At 43.2% G+C, this 17,991-nt stretch overlaps 4 protein-coding genes across 11 annotated transcripts in view; 3 read left to right on the top strand and 1 right to left on the bottom strand.

Moving 5' to 3' along the window:
* Positions 1–2,089, top strand: part of LOC132789821 (uncharacterized) — a 28,321-nt gene extending 26,232 nt beyond the window's left edge. For 3 of the 6 annotated variants that reach the window (XM_060798101.1, XM_060798103.1, XM_060798100.1), the window contains one exon: positions 1,111–2,089. In XM_060798101.1, the coding sequence (XP_060654084.1) occupies positions 1,111–1,761 (651 nt within the window). In that variant the 3' untranslated portion in view covers positions 1,762–2,089. Of the gene's footprint in view, positions 1–137; positions 481–1,110 lie in introns of those variants that run through there. The other 3 variants (XM_060798105.1, XM_060798102.1, XM_060798104.1) reach the window with 2 other exon arrangements.
* Positions 2,090–2,592: 503 nt separating this feature from the next.
* Positions 2,593–8,679, top strand: LOC132794491 (telomere-associated protein RIF1). Its single transcript, XM_060804966.1, has 4 exons — positions 2,593–2,840; positions 2,939–5,462; positions 5,530–5,804; positions 7,074–8,679. Exons 1-4 carry the CDS (start codon positions 2,745–2,747, stop codon positions 8,463–8,465), a joined length of 4,287 nt encoding a protein of 1,428 aa, XP_060660949.1. The 5' UTR covers positions 2,593–2,744; the 3' UTR covers positions 8,466–8,679.
* Positions 8,680–11,202: 2,523 nt separating this feature from the next.
* On the top strand, positions 11,203–15,114 carry LOC132794492 (glycerol-3-phosphate dehydrogenase, mitochondrial). Of its 3 annotated transcripts, none has more exons than XM_060804969.1 (8): positions 11,203–11,386; positions 12,117–12,264; positions 12,333–12,489; positions 12,730–12,839; positions 12,920–13,032; positions 13,110–13,969; positions 14,034–14,737; positions 14,807–15,114. In XM_060804969.1, the coding sequence occupies exons 2-8, from the start codon at positions 12,163–12,165 to the stop codon at positions 14,939–14,941; spliced, it is 2,181 nt and encodes a 726-aa protein (XP_060660952.1). In that variant the 5' UTR covers positions 11,203–11,386; positions 12,117–12,162; the 3' UTR covers positions 14,942–15,114. The 3 variants fall into 3 exon arrangements, with proteins under 3 accessions (XP_060660952.1, XP_060660950.1, XP_060660951.1); XM_060804967.1 differs by having other exon boundaries at positions 11,205–11,386; positions 12,111–12,264; XM_060804968.1 differs by lacking the exon at positions 11,203–11,386 and adding an exon at positions 11,547–11,634 and having other exon boundaries at positions 12,111–12,264.
* On the bottom strand, positions 15,108–17,857 carry LOC132794493 (cyclic GMP-AMP synthase-like receptor 1). Its single transcript, XM_060804970.1, is given in 5 exon segments — positions 15,108–15,259; positions 15,322–15,532; positions 15,597–16,330; positions 17,624–17,726; positions 17,728–17,857. Coding segments are annotated over 5 exon segments (1,236 nt in total). The 5' UTR covers positions 17,794–17,857; the 3' UTR covers positions 15,108–15,137.
* Positions 17,858–17,991: the final 134 nt, after the last annotated feature.

The following is a 17,991-nucleotide window of genomic DNA, read 5'->3' as shown; positions in this document are numbered from 1 at the left end:
TAATGTATTTAGTTGCAGCGTTTTTAGCATTAACTTGACTACTCGTTTTGTTTAGCTCTAAGCTTGGCGCACTTAATAAGAGTTCAATGCTGACACCGATTAATAATGTTTATTCAATTGTATAATGTTATTTTAAGCTGGTTTACGTAATACCCGATGAATGGCGCATATATCAACAGCGACAGCACCAGCGATACTATCAGCCCTCTAGCGATCTATAAATTCGAAAACAAAACCCACCAAAACTCTAAAAAAAAAAAAAAAAAACCGAAAAATTAAAAAAAATATTTAAAAAAAAAAAAAGTATAACTCACTGCCTGAACTGAACAAAATCGACAACTGCCCAAAGTACTTAAAGTATAACCCCAAAAATAGTTAGCCAAATACATATATCAGATCTGCGCGGATATCGTTAAACATGTACTATATACGCTCTATATGTGCTGAGTCGCGTTTATCAAAATTCTGTTACAAAAATGAATTCATTGGTAATTTAAATTCCTTTTTGTTAATTGTTTATTTGTTTTGTACTTATTAACAAATGACTTAATTTGTGACTACTACCAACAACTGCTAACATCTAATCAAAAACCCATAATACTGGAAGGTTTCTTTCTCTCTTACTTTCTTATTCACACTCTTCTCTTTCTTTCTCTTTCTTCATTCCTGAATACGATTTAACTAAATGTTGTTTTGTTTCTAATTAATTTCAATTTCATCTATTTACTTAATGTATTTCTTTTCTGTAGCCAAACCAGTTAGCATTTGATTTTCATACTAAAAACTATGGTCTCTTATCTTTCACTATAATATTTCCATTTACATATCTTCTATCTGTAGCCGATCTTTGCTTCTTTTTTGGCATAAACGCAAACACACAACAAAGCACATTCCAAAAAGCAATTATAGTACATAGTCCCTCAACGATGTCTGGCGCACTGTAATTCCCCAGAGTTCTGAGTTCCGTTTAGATTTTAGATCGTATTTGTTTCTCGAACTCGTAGCAAATGCTGACTGGTTATGCGCTAAGATCTGAGAATATCCCACAAACACCACCCCATACTCCAAGACTTGCATTGTAATTTTGGTGTAAATTCTATTTGCTTGCAGGAGAAACTCATACAGAACTCTCCCTGGAAAGAGTTTGCCTCCAACACGAACTATGCCTTTGATCCATATGGCGAAACCGAAGAGAAGCACATGACAAGCAGCACCACCGCAAAGGAGAAGGCACGCAATCGTTCCACGTCCAGCAGCCAACAGACCACGCTGCCCATGTCCCACTCACCCACAAGCAAATCCCAGATGTACTATGAAAACACCAATGGCAAGAGCAGCAGCAATGGCCATGGCAATGGCAACAGTCGCTCTAACGGTCGCCACATGACACAAGAGAGCAGCGCCGGCGGCAGTATGTCTACTGCTCCAGGACCTTATTCTCGAGGTAGCTATGCGGAACGTGCTTATTCGCTGCCCCGCCAGAATCATCATTATCAACAGAGCTCGGCAAACATGCAGCCATCTGGTTATTATACGCACGATCGTCGGGCTGCGCGACATGAGCGCGAGCGTGAGCGGGAACGAGGCGAGGAGCGACGTCATCGCCATGAGCGGGACTCCAGCTACGATAGATCCCGCGATGATCCGCGTTTGAATGGCGGCGCTGATACGCCGGACTTTTACTTTATGCCATCGCAACGCAAATACTCCGGCGAAGTAGTGCGCGTCTATGTGGACTACAACAAGGATCCGAAGAACTAGGAACAGACGCACACACGCACACAACAAAAACATCCTCGATGAGAGTGCATGCACAACAAGAAAGTTACAATTTATTTAAAAAATCTTGATTTAAGCTTTTCTTCTATCATTCCGTCCTTCTTCCACAACCTCAATCTGTTGCTTCTCGTTTCGATTGCCATAAAGCAGTTTCACTGCATACGTTTCACAATGTTGGGGGACAAGGGATTCCCCCTTTTCACTTTGGGTGCGTAAGCTTTATAATGACGCACACACAAAAAAACAAACAAACACACAGAGACAAACAGACACAAAGTTAATGATGCAGTTCAGGAAATGTTTAAACAAATGACAAAAAGAAATCCACAGTTTAGTAAATTGTAAATATTTTGCATAGAATATAATGGTCTGAACAAGTAAGTATTGATTCAGGACTTTTGCAATGTTTTCTCTTCAATGTGCAAAGAAAAATAGTCACTGTATTTAATCAAATTAAATATATGTATGTTAATCTAAAGTTTAATAATGTTGAGCGCATAAACGACGATAATACTCGTACAAAATGTTTAATTTTACATTACAATACATTAATTAAGTACATATTAATAAAGCTAGACATGTAATATACAGTAAATGCGTGCGTTTTATTTATTTACTTCTTTTTTTAAGTACGACCCTTTGGTAATATTTATGCATTTCAAAAATGACCGCCACGATAGCATTTTCGATTGTCAACAGTCGAATATAAGTGTTGCAAAGCAAGTCTATTATCGATAGTTGAGCTCGATAGCCCGTGTGACCATTCCCCTAGCGAAATATTCAATATGTAGCCACACTGAAAACAATCATATACCATCCCTATTGCTTGGAGATTCGCGCGCTTTTTTTTACTGAAAAAATCTGTATGCTCTGTAATTAGACGCATAATTATAAAACTTGTGTGTGTTGTGTGATAAAATAATTGAAAATAAACTAATAAAGCACTTCAAAACAATCGCAACACAATGGATGTTGATGCAGAAGAGGGTCAAGCGTACCACACGGTGCAGTTGTCTACAAAAGAAATGCTAAAAAACAATCGACGTCAACATTACTGCAAAGTGAGTGAAAAATCAACAATTATGATGCGTTTTCTGCTTACTTCAGCACTTTCCACGTACTTATGTGTTCATATATTTACTGTTTTCAATTAAATTAGATGATTGACCTCCTCGCCAGCAGCTGCAAAGCTTCAGGCTTGGTAAACACCTCGTTCACTAACGAGGAACTCGTTCAATTCTGGTTGGGCGACATTGCGCCTCTGATGTTTGATGATGATCGCAGTATACAGAATAGCGCTGTTGCTGCGCTAGCTGAGGCTCTGGTTGCTCTAGATGTGACTGTCATACATGAGGCCAAGTGCTGGCCACAATTGCGCAGCGAGTTTGTCACAAACTACACAAAGAACATTGGCGAGATGCGCGATGCCAAGAACAATAATTGGCACAAGATCTGGACCCTATTAGTGCAGATCATGGACAGCGAACTGCTGCGCGGCTGCACCTACATCAACAAATTCCTGGCAGTCGTCGAACTGGGCTTTCGCAATCCCGACAACGGTGTGCGCTCCGAGGCCTTCCTTTGCTGGCGTGTGCTCATCAAGATCTTTGCCGCCTACAATGAGCTGGCGGCGGGTAAACGTTTGAGGCTTTTGCTTATACCCTTGCGCACATCGCAGTCGCGTTCAGCACACGTCAGCAGCATAAAGTTGCGTGTGTGGTGGTATCTGATCACTTGCCTGGAAGATGAGCTGCCAAAATTGTTTGACAATGTGGTCGAATACTTCTTGAGCTTCCTCTTTGGTAGCGGCTCCAGCAAGGCCACAGCCACAGGCTTGGCGCACAGTTATCAGACAGCCCGTGAAATGGCCTTGCCCTGCCTCGTTGCACTGTGGAACATAGAGCCAGCGTCGGAGGGATTGCAACGCAGCTTACGCGAGCTACGCCTCGAGACGCTCTCACAACCATCGCCGCTGATGAACATCGAACACATGCAGGAGCACTGGCGTCCCATGCTGGCAGCCGTTATAGCGGCAATTAAATTGGTTTCCCAGCAGGATGACAGCACCGAGGCTGAGCAGGAGCTGCTGCACCTGCTGCTGCGCAATCTGACGCTCGCGATGCATAAGCTGCGCGTCGCTCCCTTCATTGTAGCCAGCTGTGCGGAGCTGCAGAAGACGCTGTCTGGAGATGGACGCATTGTGCGCTCTTTTTTCAACACATACGCTGGCGCCGCTGCGGTGTCGGAACGCGTCGACTCGTTGTCAGTGCTGGAAGCCTACATGAAACTCTGCCTAAAAGCGCGCTCCGAAGTGCCGCCTGCCATACTGCAGCGTTGCATTACACTCATCTATGCGCCCGAGCAACTGGAGGCTCACAACACCAGCGAATTTCGGCTGCTCAACGACTTTGCCGTGCTGTTGATGCAAAGCAACGATGACGATGATTACGAAGCCTTTGGCGTCAAATTGCACATTTGGCGACAGCTATCGCAATCGCTGCTTAGCTATCTGCGCGAGAATCCCCTTGAATATCGTGTAGCCCACAATGCCATGCTACTGGACAACTGGATTTTGTGGCCGCTGCAGTCGTGCGCCAGTTTTGCGGGACGTCGTGCTCACAGCGCCTTCGATGGTGTCTTCTGTGAGCAGTGGAAGCAACTCGTCAATGCCGGTCACAATGCCAACGAACGTAAAGAATTTGTCGGTCAACTGAAGACAGCTCTCGTTGATCTGCTGAAAAACAGCAGCAAAGAGGAGCCACATTTTGCGGAGCTCTTTGATATATATGTTGGCGCAGTGCTCAAGCTGGGCATCTGCAAGGATGCACCGCTCTACAAAGACGTTTTCGGCGTGCTACAGGCGCTCTTTGAGCGTCCAGCGTTGTCGCAGTCTCTTCTCGAGGGTTGCCTCAACACGCTGCGCAATCTGCTGCTGGAGCTGCGACAGAACGAGCTTATGGTCATCTTTGATGCACTGAAACCAACGCTGGCCGCTGCTCTGCAATGCTGGAGCAAACGTAAGTGCGACGGTAGCTTCCTCAACGAGTGGAAACGCGCCATACAGGAGAAATTCCGCAAGCTGGCGATGAAGAGCATGACCAATCAACTGAAGGAGCTGTTCAAGGGCGACGATCTGTTTGTTATTATACCGTCCGTGTGGAGTCTGAATCCCGACAAGCTCACTGATCGTCAGAAGGAGCGTTTCGCCGAAAAGTCGGACATACCAGCTCTCTACAATGACATGAGTCAGTCGCAGGACTCGTCCATCAAGCCCTGGACACCCAAGAAAGTGGTGATTGCCAAGAGTAAGCAGTCGGAACTGGCGATTGGCGGCGATAAGGAGGATGGCAACGAGGCTAACGATGACGTTGTGGTCATCGATGAATCGCCCCCAGAAGAGTTGCCAGCGGTGCCAGCCACGCCCACGCGTCGCCGTCAAACCATCGATGAAGTACATAGCACTGAAAAGTACAATTTCCGCAAACCACGCACACCACCTGAAGAAGAGGAGCGGGCTACAAACAAATCCTCAACCGTCACCAATGAGGACACACCCATTCGCCAGACGCGCCAACGCGCTTTGCAAAAAGACAACAAAGCCGAGCAACCTGCAGCTGCGGCTGCTACCGAAAAATTGCGCTCACCTCGCAAACAATCGGCGCCAGCAACCCCGACGACAGCAGGTAAAAAGGGATTATTGTGATCTGCTTCTAAGAACCTTTGTCTAATTTTTGTTCTATGTTTTTGCAGCTGGCAGCAAACCTGTTGTGTCTCTTGCTAACAAGTCGAAAGATGCTGTCAAAGCCATCAACATGCAAAGCGAGGATTTGTTTGCCGACTTGGCAACACCAACACCACTACAGCCAAGTGGACATCTGCCGTCCGAGCTGTCCAAGAAGGCATCAAGTGCGCCGGAAACCCAGCTGAGCTCCTCACCCGAACACCTGCCAGCGGAGCTCATCACCGAACCCTTGCCCGCAGCAGAGATGTCGCCTAGGAAATGCACACCACGACTATGCAATCTGGTAAAATTTATATGTACTTATAATATATGGGTAATCCTCTGGCGGAATTGTTGCGCGCGACATTATTTACAATGAAAAAAACTTAAACTGAAAGCATTGAAAAAATAAGTAAAGGTTTTTCTTATAGCTCTGGATTAGCATTATATTTAGAGCAAAGATCGATTTTACAAATTTTTTGTGTTTTACGATATATTATATAAATTCATTTATTATTTGGATTGTGTACGAATTCGTTCATTTTTACAAATATCTTAAAACTAACAAATAATTGCGAAATCATTCTTAGCTCTAATTAATGTGCTAATCAAGAGCAAAAAGAATCATCCTAATATAGTTTTATATATTATAGTTTTAATAATTAATAATTGCATAAATTTAAAACTATCCCAAAAATAGTTTACATTTTATATTCAATATTGGAGAAAATTTAACATTGTAAAATTATACTGATAGTTGCTTCGACATCTTTGAGCACAACCAAAATTATTTTACAAATTAATAGGAAAATCGCTAAATGCAGCTTATTTGCTCTAAATCTTTAACCCTTTCGGGACTACTGGGACAATACGTCCCAAAATTTTTCATTGCATACTTGGACAATACGTCCCAAAATTTTTCATTGCATCGTATTTTCTATAATTTTAATGCTAGAGCACTTGTGAAATACAGTACATAATTATTTTTAGTCATCTTTCAGAATCTGAAAAAGGATTTTCTCTAACTATCTTGGTTTTCGAAATAAAACCCCGTCCCGAAAGGGTTAAACGTAAATGCTTCGATCACTTCGGATTTCTGCATAAGTTTTCAGATTTTCTGTACAGCTATGAAATTACTATCAAATGGTGCCACTTGTCGACCTAACAAATGTATTCGAGCAATTTTTTGTGGAAAGTTTTAGATTAACGCACATCTGCCGTTGAGTTGAACTATTTATCAGCTCAGAAAAAGTATTGTACGATTTGCAAGTGTCAACTATTATGGAGAACACATTAGTTTGAAATTATTTCTTATAGAACTTTTGTAAAATATGGTTTTGCAATTAGCGACATTATTCCAATAATTTCTCTTTCACTCTGGGTCATTATCTAGAATATGAAATTAGATGCAGCTGCAATATTAATTTAATTGTATATTGTTGCACATTTAAACAGATCTTTACAATTTGAATTATATGTATAATTCAATTCTATTACTAACAAAAGTGAAGAAAAGATTGAAACTCAATCAACGAACTATCTCAATTAACCAGCTTTACTGCTTTGCTTACAGAACTCTCCGCCGGATCGCAAGCAGACTAACAACTCGTCGAGTCCCACGCTGCGTCCCAAGCCATCAGCTCATCTGACAGGACGTGGTGCACAGCTGATCAATATGATAAGAAACAAGAAACTGGATACTGCAGCGCTCTCCTCTTCCTCCTCCACCTCCAGCTCCGCCTCGTCGTTAGCCGGACCCTCGACACGTAGCCAGTTGACGCCGGCGCGCCTCACAGAGCGCTCTGAGCTGGTGTCGACGCCCACCTGCGAGCTGAACGAACTGCCCGTGGAACACACATCGACGCCCATACTGCAGGCCAAAGAACTGTTGATCTTCTCGAAACGATTGCCCTCGCCATCGGCTAGTCCATCGGCATCCATACTGAAGCGCAAGTTGCGCTGCGAAAGCATGGATGACTTTGAGTCGCCGGCAATGAAACGCAAGCGCGTCAGCTTCCACGATCCGCCCGTTTCGGTGACAAAAGAATATTTGCGAGATGCCGACGAGACGCGCAGCAACAAGTCAAAGCGTTGCCTGCTGCCGGACAAGACAACAGCAACAGCATCGCCATCGGAGGCACGACAGGCGTTGAAGCGACGCGGTCGCTTGGATAGCATCATTGAGATTGAGAAGTTTGCCCATGAACAGACGGCCAGAAGTGCGGACAAGTCGATGGACAAGAGTCAGGATGCCATCGAGGATGAGGCATTCGTCACGCTCAAGTGGAATGAAACCACAACAATGACAAACACCAGCCACGTTGCCGATAAGCCAGAAACAGATGGGGCAGCAACAACAAGCACAACAACAGTATTGCCCCGGCGTGACTTGGCCATTTTGGACACAGATGCCGCACTGGATCTGGTGGTGGAGCAATGCTCGCTGGACAATGTGCTGGAGCGCTACTTTGCCAAGGCCAGTGGCTCCAATCTCAAGAGCGCTCACACTCTGGCCAAATTCCTGTCCCATCAGATGAATAGCAACGACAAGTTGAAGACCAGCGTGCTGGAAACGCTCTCGGAGAATCATTCCAAGGAGTTTCTGGATCATGCCGTGCGCGAGAATCTCTCGTCTGTCGTGTGCGATCGTCTCAATCCCAACTCCGTGCTGGAGTACATCTGCGCCAAGTCCAAGATCAACAACAGCTGCCGCAGCAATCTGTTGGCCCAGGTGCCGGGCATGATACGCCTGGAAGCGGAGCGTATGTCGCTGCTCCAGCAACTGCTGCAGCAGTGCAGCCCCAGCGATGACCAGTTGCTCGATCTCATTGGCCAGCTGATGCAGTTGCGAGCCGACAAGACCGGCGAACGCAACAGCAACAGTGCCGGCAACAGCTGCGGGGGCATCGCCAACGACGACGACAATGTGGCCGAAACCGCTGCAGACTCATCCTCGAATTTGTGAGTCGCACACCTTAATTACTTTATTTGAACAAAGTATTTCGTATTTAATTCACTTGATTGCGGCAATTTGTCATCCGTCAACCGACCCTCCTCCATTATTATTTTTTCTTAGTTTAAGTTATATTTTTAAAGCTTTTTTCTCCCTGTTTTATGCCAGCTTTGTGGCTAATCTTGATTACAATTACATCAAATAAACACAAATATTTTAAACCCCAGTTGCTGGTACTTTTATTACTATATAAGTGGGTTATATGTTTTATGGAAGTTTAGAAATATTTCACAAACATTGTAATTCCTTGCTATGAAAGAAAGTATTACAAACTACTCTAGCTTTAATAATTTGCTGCACATTGATGTAGGCTTCAATATAAAATCAGATTTTAAGCAATTCGAACTATTTAAAAATAACTTTCAACTTGAGTGTCCGATATTAACCCACCTTTGTACCTTATTCATTAGTGGTAGTATGTAATAAATGCTGTGAAAACCACTTCTTGGCAATATTACATTGTTATTTAAGCGTAGTTAAATTTATTATTTTTACTTTGCTAAAATTTCATGATAGAATTGACCTATTTTTTAGGAACAGTGATACATAATTTCTACTTGGAACATTACCATCAAATTTTGTGTGTCTAACTCGTATAATCACTGAGATCTATGTAGTTATTTAAAGAGACGATCAGTTCGGCAATGAATAAACAGTTAGGGGTGAAACATACAATTTATGGCTGGTCACAAATTGTATCTGATATCAACAGAGACTGTGAATTGCGTACGCGCCTTGCCCTAGAGAAGGTGATTCGCTAATCCGAATAGCGTACAAAGTAAAATTCAAAGTCAAACACTCATATTTGTGTATTTCCATTTGCCCCTCTACGGGTAGAATGCCATTGATAAGGTTCACGTGCGCCCAAATCGTTTGCCGCTACAACTACATACATACTATATAGTTCTATACCGTATCTTGGCAAGCTTTATCAGTCTGCGTCGCGTCGCGTCACGTCGATGTCTATCCCGTTGCCTTGTCCATGTGTGTTTGTGTATGTGTGCGCGAGCTTTAAGCTTCCGCGTGGGTGTCAAGCACGCAACAGATGCGTGCGATGCAAAATTCTTTAAAATATATATTTACCTGAACAATTCTATAGATACGATATCATTGTGATATGATACAATGATCGTATACGATACGATACAATGTGAGTTTTTATATTGTTTTAGTTTTGGTAAAACGAAAATAGAGGAAGTCGCGTCGCGAAGGTTATTTGTAGGTCTGCTTGGCTTTGTATCTGTATCTGGGTCTGGGTCCAATTATAAAAATAGCAATGGAATATTTCAGTCTTTCTGTTTTTTTTTACTCGACTGACTAGTCTACAAAGTACTGGGCACTGACCTAACCCACCAGCGCAATGACGTCATACACCATCATCATGATCATCGTCTAGTCTCTGTCTACGGGGCAAATGACATCCACGGCATCTTCACTTCCCCTTGCACACGGTATTCCGACGTCAGCTGACAATTAACACTGGACTTGGGACACGTTTTTTGCTTCTTTTTTTTTAAGGGGTTATTCAATTTGTTAGAGTCTCTCTACTAAATGATTCATTCATAAATGAAGTGAAATGCGTTAAGCACTTGACGAAATTGCGCTTATCTTTAGGAACCGTTGAAGAATACACTAATCAGCATACAAGTGGAGCATTTTGGAAATTATGCTAATCCATTTCAAAGTCTTATCTGTTCCCAACTTGCTTGCATAGAAACTGATGGTCAGAGAAATAATATAAGATTCCATGTATTTCAATTCTATAGAAATATTTGAGTACTTCTGCTGAAGTAACATATAAGTTTATTTATTCAAAACAAATTCCAAATTCGAGTTTTATTTATATTGCGCGCAATTATCGTAAGCTTTGGCTAACAGATTCGACATTTGCTGAGCAGTGTGTTATTATTATTATATTTTTCCTTCTCATGTCGACGCATCGTGTCACAATTTGCCACTTTTATCAGCTTAGATATTTGAGCATATAGTGTATAGATAGACCCTCAAATTGAATAATCACTAAGTAATGACGGAGTCGAAATTCCTGCTCGACTAAGAGATTCCGCGGAAATTGTATATTGTTTTTGTTAATTTGATTTCAAATTCACATTGAAAGCACAGAGAACTTGATTCAGTTGATAAGCAAGTTAAATTTACTTGGGTGAAGCCTAGCAATAGTGTATGCAATCTACCGCAGTTCAAATCAAGTATACGCAGCGAATGCCAAGCAGAGACTCGCCGCATTACAGGGTAGAATCGAGCACAAATATGTACCCAAAGATATGAAATGAATATAGAATTCTGCTCGCTGTGTCGGCCAGTTACAAAAAGCAAAAAGCATAATATAAAACGACGCCGTGTTGTGTTCGGTTCATCCACAAGGTGAACTCATTCAACACACTCACGCTACACGATTCACACGACTGCGAATAGTTTTTAGTTTATTTCATTTTGGCGATTGCTTGCTATATAGAATTGTGCTATAGCCAATTAGCTGCTTGGAAGCGAGAGTGAGTGTGAGTGAGAGAGAGAGAGAGAGAGATAGGTACGTACGTACATATAACAGCTGTTTATTTTTGGGGGGTTGTGTCGTAAAGAAAGAGAGAGTGAGGAGCAGAGCACTGTAATTTGCAAAAGTTCTCTGAGCCAAAAAGCTGCACATGCAACAGCAACGACGACAACAACAACTGCATCCCCAGCCAACGAACCTGTCGGGCCATACAGCTGGGTCAGCCTACAGACCGACGACGACTATCAAGCGAATCAGAGCTACGCAGCGGCAACAGCAGCAGCGGCAGCAGCAGTTAGAAGTGTATTCCAGCTGAGACGACAACGACTGCTTCCAGCATCAGAACATCAACAACACGACTACGGTAAGCTTTAATACTCATTTTGACCTAACGCTAAGCGGACGCGGCAGCCACAGCGCCGCGAAGAAGAAGAAACTGAAAAAAGTGACTAAAACTCTGATGTAATCATTCGCTGTTACGCCCGCAAAATAGAAAAAAATTTTTTTTTTAAATTTCAATTCAGTTCCCAAAATCTTCTCGCTGCGTTGTCGTCGGGTTCGTCATTGTCATCGTTGTTTTCGTCGGCATTTTTGTGCCTGGAATCCTCCAAGGTAAACAATTCGTTTTCGTTTACGATCTGGATGAAGACGGCACGTTCTAGCGACGCAACTTAAAAATTGTGTGTGCCCACAATTCAGTTGCAATTCCCAAGTCAAAGCTCATGTTGAGTCGCAGTTCCTACATCCCCCCTCTCCCACGGCAAATTACTATGGAACACAACGCTCCGCGCCCATATCGATTTAACACACATATGTGAATGTGTGCATACCTAACGTATTATTTGTTCCACTCCCCGCAAACGAACGTTGGAATGAAACACACACTTCCAATGCTGCGTGCGCCGGCAGCGCTCATTAAAAAAAAAGTTCGCAACAAAAAGCTTTAGAGAGTACGCTCTCTCAGTTTGTAGTTCGAAAGAGAAAACAACACCTAGAGAGCGCGGGCATTTTAAAAGAGCAACAGTTAAAGCGGCGTTAATATGCCAATTAAATTTGTGTTTTAATTTGAAATTTGTCTTTTTAATTAGCAACAGCAAAAGCAAAGCAATAAGAGCGTGAGCGTGAGCGGGTTAAGAGAAGATGTCGTCGCGTATGTTTAAATTCGGCGTCACGGCGGCCAGCGCCTGTGTTGGCTCTGTGATAGCGTCGTGGAGCATCGATCGCTGGAACTCTCCACATGTGGTACGTGTTGCATGCCTTGCTTGACTTCCCTCCGGAATTAACTAAAAAGTGTACTCCTTTATTTGTAGGTCAACAATGCCGTGCAACGACCCCCTAAACGCAAGCGTACTCTGCCCATGCGCAGCGAACAAATCAAGTCTCTGATGAGCGGCGAGGAATTCGATGTGCTCATTATTGGCGGTGGCGCCACCGGAGCGGGTTGCGCCCTGGACTCTGTTACCAGAGGTATGTAGCATAGAAATCGAAAGTGCCATGGCAACTAAAAGTGGATATGCCACTACTATTGATGTCTATATTTCTTTCTGCCCGCCTACACCAACTTTAAGTCCTGCACCACGTTCTTTCTTAGTAACTGTCAACTGTCAAACAGATGAAGTCTGTTTTAAGAATAGGCAACCTACGATCCTACTCAAATCTCTTATACACGTAACCAGTAATGAAATATTACTCTCTCTTTTATGGCAGGTCTGAAGACGGCACTCGTGGAGCTGGATGACTTTGCCAGCGGCACCTCATCGCGTTCCACCAAGCTGATCCATGGTGGTGTGCGTTATCTGCAGAAGGCCATTCTAGGCGTAAGTGCTTGACAGTCATTGAAGTAGTTCATCCCTTAGTGCTAGTCGTAATGCTTGTTCTCCTTATCGCTCCGCTACAGCTAGACTTGGAGCAGTACAGGATGGTGAAGGAGGCGCTGCAGGAGCGTGCCACAATGCTTGAGTCGGCGCCCCATTTGACGCATCCGCTGCCCATTATGCTGCCTGTTTACACGTAAATAGCAACCAATCCTAGCTGTGATTATGTTATGTTAATGTGCAATGCTAATCGTTATCTCTTCCTCTGTGCAGATGGTGGCAAGTGCCCTACTATTGGGTGGGCATCAAGGCCTACGATCTGGTGGCAGGTGATCGAAATGTGAAGAGCTCGTATCTGTTGTCGAAGAACGATGCTCTTGAGTTGTTCCCCATGCTCAAGAAGGACAAGCTGTGCGGTGCCATTGTCTACTACGATGGCCAGCAGGATGATGCTCGCATGTGCCTTGCCGTTGCACTGACTGCGGCCAGACACGGTGCCACCGTTTGCAATCATGTGGAGGTCAAGGAGCTCATCAAGAAGGACGACGGCACCGGCAAGAAGGTGCTGTGCGGCGCCAAGGTAAAGGATCATATTTCTGGCAAGGAGTTCACCGTGAAGGCCAAGTGCATCATCAATGCCACCGGCCCATTCACCGACTCCATTCGCAAAATGGACGAGCCGACGGTGAAGAGCATCTGCAGCCCCAGCTCGGGTGTGCATATTGTGCTGCCCGGCTACTACAGTCCCGATCAGATGGGTCTGCTGGATCCGTCCACCTCAGATGGTCGTGTCATCTTCTTCCTGCCGTGGCAACGTCAAACCATTGCCGGCACCACAGATCTGCCCTGCGATATTACGCACAGTCCCCGCCCCACCGAGGATGAGATTCAATTCATTCTGAGCGAAATCAAGAACTATCTGAATGCCGATGTTGAGGTGCGTCGTGGCGATGTGCTGTCTGCCTGGAGCGGCATTCGTCCGCTCGTCTCCGATCCGAACAAGGACGACACACAGTCGCTGGCTCGTAATCACATTGTCCACGTCAGCCCCTCGAATTTAGTCACCATTGCCGGCGGCAAGTGGACCACCTACAGGGCCATGGCCGAGCACACAATCGATGCAGCCATTAAGGGTGAGTAAGCGTTAATATGTAGATTCTTCATCGATCTAATCCATTCCTCCTATCTGCCAAACAGCTTGCAACCTGAAGCCTGAGCGCCCAGAGGCTGTGACATCTTATCTGAAGATTGAAGGCGGTCAGGGCTGGACACCAACCATGTACATCAGACTTGTGCAAGATTTCGGACTCGAGTGCGAGGTGGCACAGCATCTGGCCAAATCATATGGCGATCGCGCCTTTGCCGTCTCCAAGCTGGCAACACTGACTGGCAAACGTTGGCCCATCATTGGCAATCGCATCCATCCCGAGTTCCCCTACATCGATGCAGAGATTCGTTATGGTGTGCGTGAATACGCTTGCACTGCCGTCGATATGATTGCGCGTCGTCTGCGCTTGGCCTTCCTCAATGTGCAGGCCGCACAGGAGGCATTGCCTGTCATTGTGGATATTATGGGCGAGGAGTTGCAGTGGTCCAAGGATGAGAAGGAGCGTCAAATCAAGCATGCCACCGATTTCTTGGCCAACGAGATGGGACACTCGATCAATCGCACATCGAAGGAGAGAATACCGATTAAGCTGTCCAAGGAGGAGATTCAGACATATGTGAAACGCTTCCAGTTGATCGACAAGGACAAGAAGGGTTATGTCTCCATCAATGACATTAGACGGGCACTCAAGAGCTTCGGCGATGGCGATGTGTCTGGCGAGCAGCTGCACGAGATTCTCAAGGAGATTGACACCAACATGAATGGCCAAGTGGAGCTCGACGAATATCTACAGGTAAATGGCATTTTATTTGGTAATCTACGAGCATTGCAAATTCAACTGTATGTATATCAAAATTATTAGATGATGTCGGCGATCAAGACTGGCGACGTGGCCTATTCCCGATTTGCGCGCATGGCCGAGCTGGAGGAGCAGAAGCACGAAGCGGCCAATCTCAAGCAGAAGATCAGTGTCGATCGCTCCGGTGGCGGCCTCTAAGCGACTTAATGATGTTAACGACGTCGATGGTTATGATTATGATGATGATGTTCATCTACAAATCATGCACATTTTCTATAGCATTAAGTTCCACAACGAGTATACAAACAAAGCTATCCAATTATTTCTCTTCTCTTCATTTTATTTTATTGTTAATAAAGTCTTGAAACTTACTCTCCCTCCCTCTTTCTCTCTCTCAGCCAATTATACAAGTCGATTGTTCTGCCTGTGGTTTATTAGCAGAAGGTGGTGCTGGTGCTACAGCTGGCTGTCCATTCCGAGGCCTTCGCTGTGGCTCTCCACGCTCCTCGCGATTGCCTGTAAATTCCAAGAGTATATTTTAATTTCCATAACAAGCTGCGATGCATTGCTGCACTTACTGTAGGAGGATCGCACAATTTGATTGATGTCACTGGTCAGATTGCCAGCGGCTCTCTTGAGGTTCGCATGCTCAGCTATAACACAGTTGAACATGTCCTGTCGCTGGGTCGGTGTGAAGGCAGCAAACATATCGAGATTGGGATCCCAGAAGAAGCGTAACTTGCCACGGCGCTGATTCACTGCCAAGCAACTGGCCAACTCATCGTACATCTATCACGAAGAGAGAGCAAACACTTTAATTGAGTTCGGAGCGATATCCCCAAACTTAACTTACATCGATCAGTATCTCGTAGAGTCTCTTGTTGCTCCAATAGGACACGGGACGCACCTTCACCTGCCACAGCAGCACCGTCTTAATGTAATAGCTTCGAACATTTGCCATGTTTGTCTTTGAATCACGGAATTTCTTCATCAGCTTGATGACATCCTTCAGCTTTTGTTTATTGTGCATCATTTCCTTTTCGGCATCATAGTAGGAGGCCCGGAATGAAATGTTGTTCGCTTGGAATGGCTTCATAGGTTTCGGTATTGCGTCCCAATACGGTATGTTCCGGAAGAATCTGAGCTCTTCGCCACCCAACACATTCTGCCGTTCACTTAGCCTTATTGCTGGCACAAAATCAACCGAATATTTGTAGGGTGAATTTAAAAAAATTGTATGAGCTGGACCGCATCGTCGGTAAATTATTTGCGAGGTCATGCCGTCCACAATAATCCGTTTTTCCATTTTATTGAGAGCTTTGGTAAATGCACCATTTATTAGATCCTGCAGCTTATCCTCCAGTAATAGATTTTGGGCCGTAACTATTTTCTTTAGGGCTGTAAATGAATCCTTTTGATGATCCTGTCGCTGCAGGATATTTAGCACCTCAGTCATGTCGAGCGTAACATTTCCCGGTTTCCGTGGATCTCTCTTAACGATGATCCGATCGTTTTCAGGAAATTTCAGGTAGATTACCAAATCGAACTCATCGGGCTTTGTAATTTTCACTTTATCGCCATAGCTTCCTGTAATATAAGATTTCCCATAATGCTATTACCATTACTTTTCTACTCTGGTGATCATATCTTATCGTAATGTTTAATAGATTATCTATTGCTAATAAAATTGACTAATGATTGCCTCTTCTTATCTTGAATAATTTATTAAACCTAGTCAACTAAATTCATCGCGTTTTGCAGAAGTTGATAAAACAAAGGAAGTAATAATAAGGTGAACGAAAAGAAACAACTTGGCAAACACTCCGTATTTGATATAAGTAATTGGACATTTTTATTAATAGGTACATATGAGTAATTCTCTGAGGGATGTCGCGTGCGACCATCTTTTCAGTTAACAAAAAAAAAAACAAAACCTGAAACAATTTTAAAAATAAGAAAAGGTGATTTTAATAGCTCTATATAAGTACTTTAATTAGAGTTAAGAATGGTTTTGGAATCTTCTTCCGTTTTGTTTTCAGTTCTGATAATTCCAAAAATTAACAAATTCGTACGCAAAACCAAAAACTAAACGAATTTATATTTTTTATCCTAAAACAAAACAAGTTTCTAAAATCAATCTTAGCTCTAAAAATAGTGCTAATCCAAAGCTATAAGAATAACCTTTACTTATTTTTAAAATTTTTTTAGTTTATGTTTTTTTCTTTAACTGTAAATGTGGTCGCACGCGACATTTACCAGAGAATTAACCATATGTTCTTTTTTGTATGCCTCGATATTATAGAAGAAATTATATCTTATTTATTTCATTACGTATTTATTGCTTCCTCGTCATCAATTAAGGAAATAAATCTTTTAATTCATATCTAATATTTATATTGAAAAAAAAAAAAACAATGCAAAATTAAAGGAATTGTATATTTTAAAACAATTTAACAACATCCGGTGTAGGAAATAAAATGTATCTTAAATTTGTTGTTAAAGTATCGCATAAACTTTATCAAATTTAAAGCACATAATTATGTGTATATATATTATATGTATATATGTATACATAGTATGCATATTCAAATATTTTGAAGGGGGTTGGTCACGATCTCTTGAATTATACCTAAACACTTCAACGTATTCTAAATGCACTGCAAATTTAAAAATGCCCTTTACAAAAAGTATCTAAGCAAACCGCATAAGGTGAAAATGACACTTGCACAAAGTATCTTTGAGATTCAATTAAATCAATCTGAACTCTGGCTTGCAATCTTGCAGTTGATAACGCCACGTAAGCAAAAGCTAGCAAATAATTAGCTCTCGCACTTTCTACACAGGCTACTGGGAATGTTCCCGACCATCCACTTAACTTACCGCCAAGTTTGTGTCCACACAACCATTTTCCCAAGGGCATCTCAGACTTAAGAGTGGAATAAATAGTATCTCGTAAGGCATTGTAATGGTTAGTGTATTTTTTTTCGATGTGCATCGATATTAATAAATTCCGCAATATTTCTTTGCAATTGATTCTCCAACGACGCCATCCTTGGACACTACTTTCGCTGCTTTAGTTAATCTCAACTCGTTGAACGCGTACTGCAAACTGAAGTCAAGAAACACAAACACAAACGATGAAGACTATAAAGGCGCACTCGCAACACAGACCGAGACGCCGCGGCAGTGAGAGAGACAGAAAGTGAAAAAGATTCCCAGCGGCACAAAGCAGAGTGATCGGAACAGAG

The sequence above is a fragment of the Drosophila nasuta genome, chromosome 3 (assembly GCF_023558535.2).
Source record: "Drosophila nasuta strain 15112-1781.00 chromosome 3, ASM2355853v1, whole genome shotgun sequence".
NCBI classification, from domain to species: domain Eukaryota; kingdom Metazoa; phylum Arthropoda; class Insecta; order Diptera; family Drosophilidae; genus Drosophila; species Drosophila nasuta.
Note: the sequence above shows the minus strand (reverse complement) of the source record. Positions and strands in the feature narration are given on the sequence as shown.

Bases quoted from the DNA above. Each gene is read 5' to 3' on its own strand.
- LOC132794491 (XM_060804966.1), top strand. From the start codon at position 2,745: ATGGATGTTGATGCAGAAGAGGGTCAAGCGTACCACACGGTGCAGTTG. The intron at 2,841-2,938 runs GTGAGTGAAAAA...CAATTAAATTAG, and splicing joins GACGTCAACATTACTGCAAA to ATGATTGACCTCCTCGCCAG. The intron at 5,805-7,073 runs GTAAAATTTATA...CTTTGCTTACAG, and splicing joins CACCACGACTATGCAATCTG to AACTCTCCGCCGGATCGCAA.
- LOC132794492 (XM_060804969.1), top strand. From the start codon at position 12,163: ATGTCGTCGCGTATGTTTAAATTCGGCGTCACGGCGGCCAGCGCCTGT. The intron at 12,490-12,729 runs GTATGTAGCATA...CTTTTATGGCAG, and splicing joins CCTGGACTCTGTTACCAGAG to GTCTGAAGACGGCACTCGTG. The intron at 13,970-14,033 runs GTGAGTAAGCGT...TCTGCCAAACAG, and splicing joins AATCGATGCAGCCATTAAGG to CTTGCAACCTGAAGCCTGAG.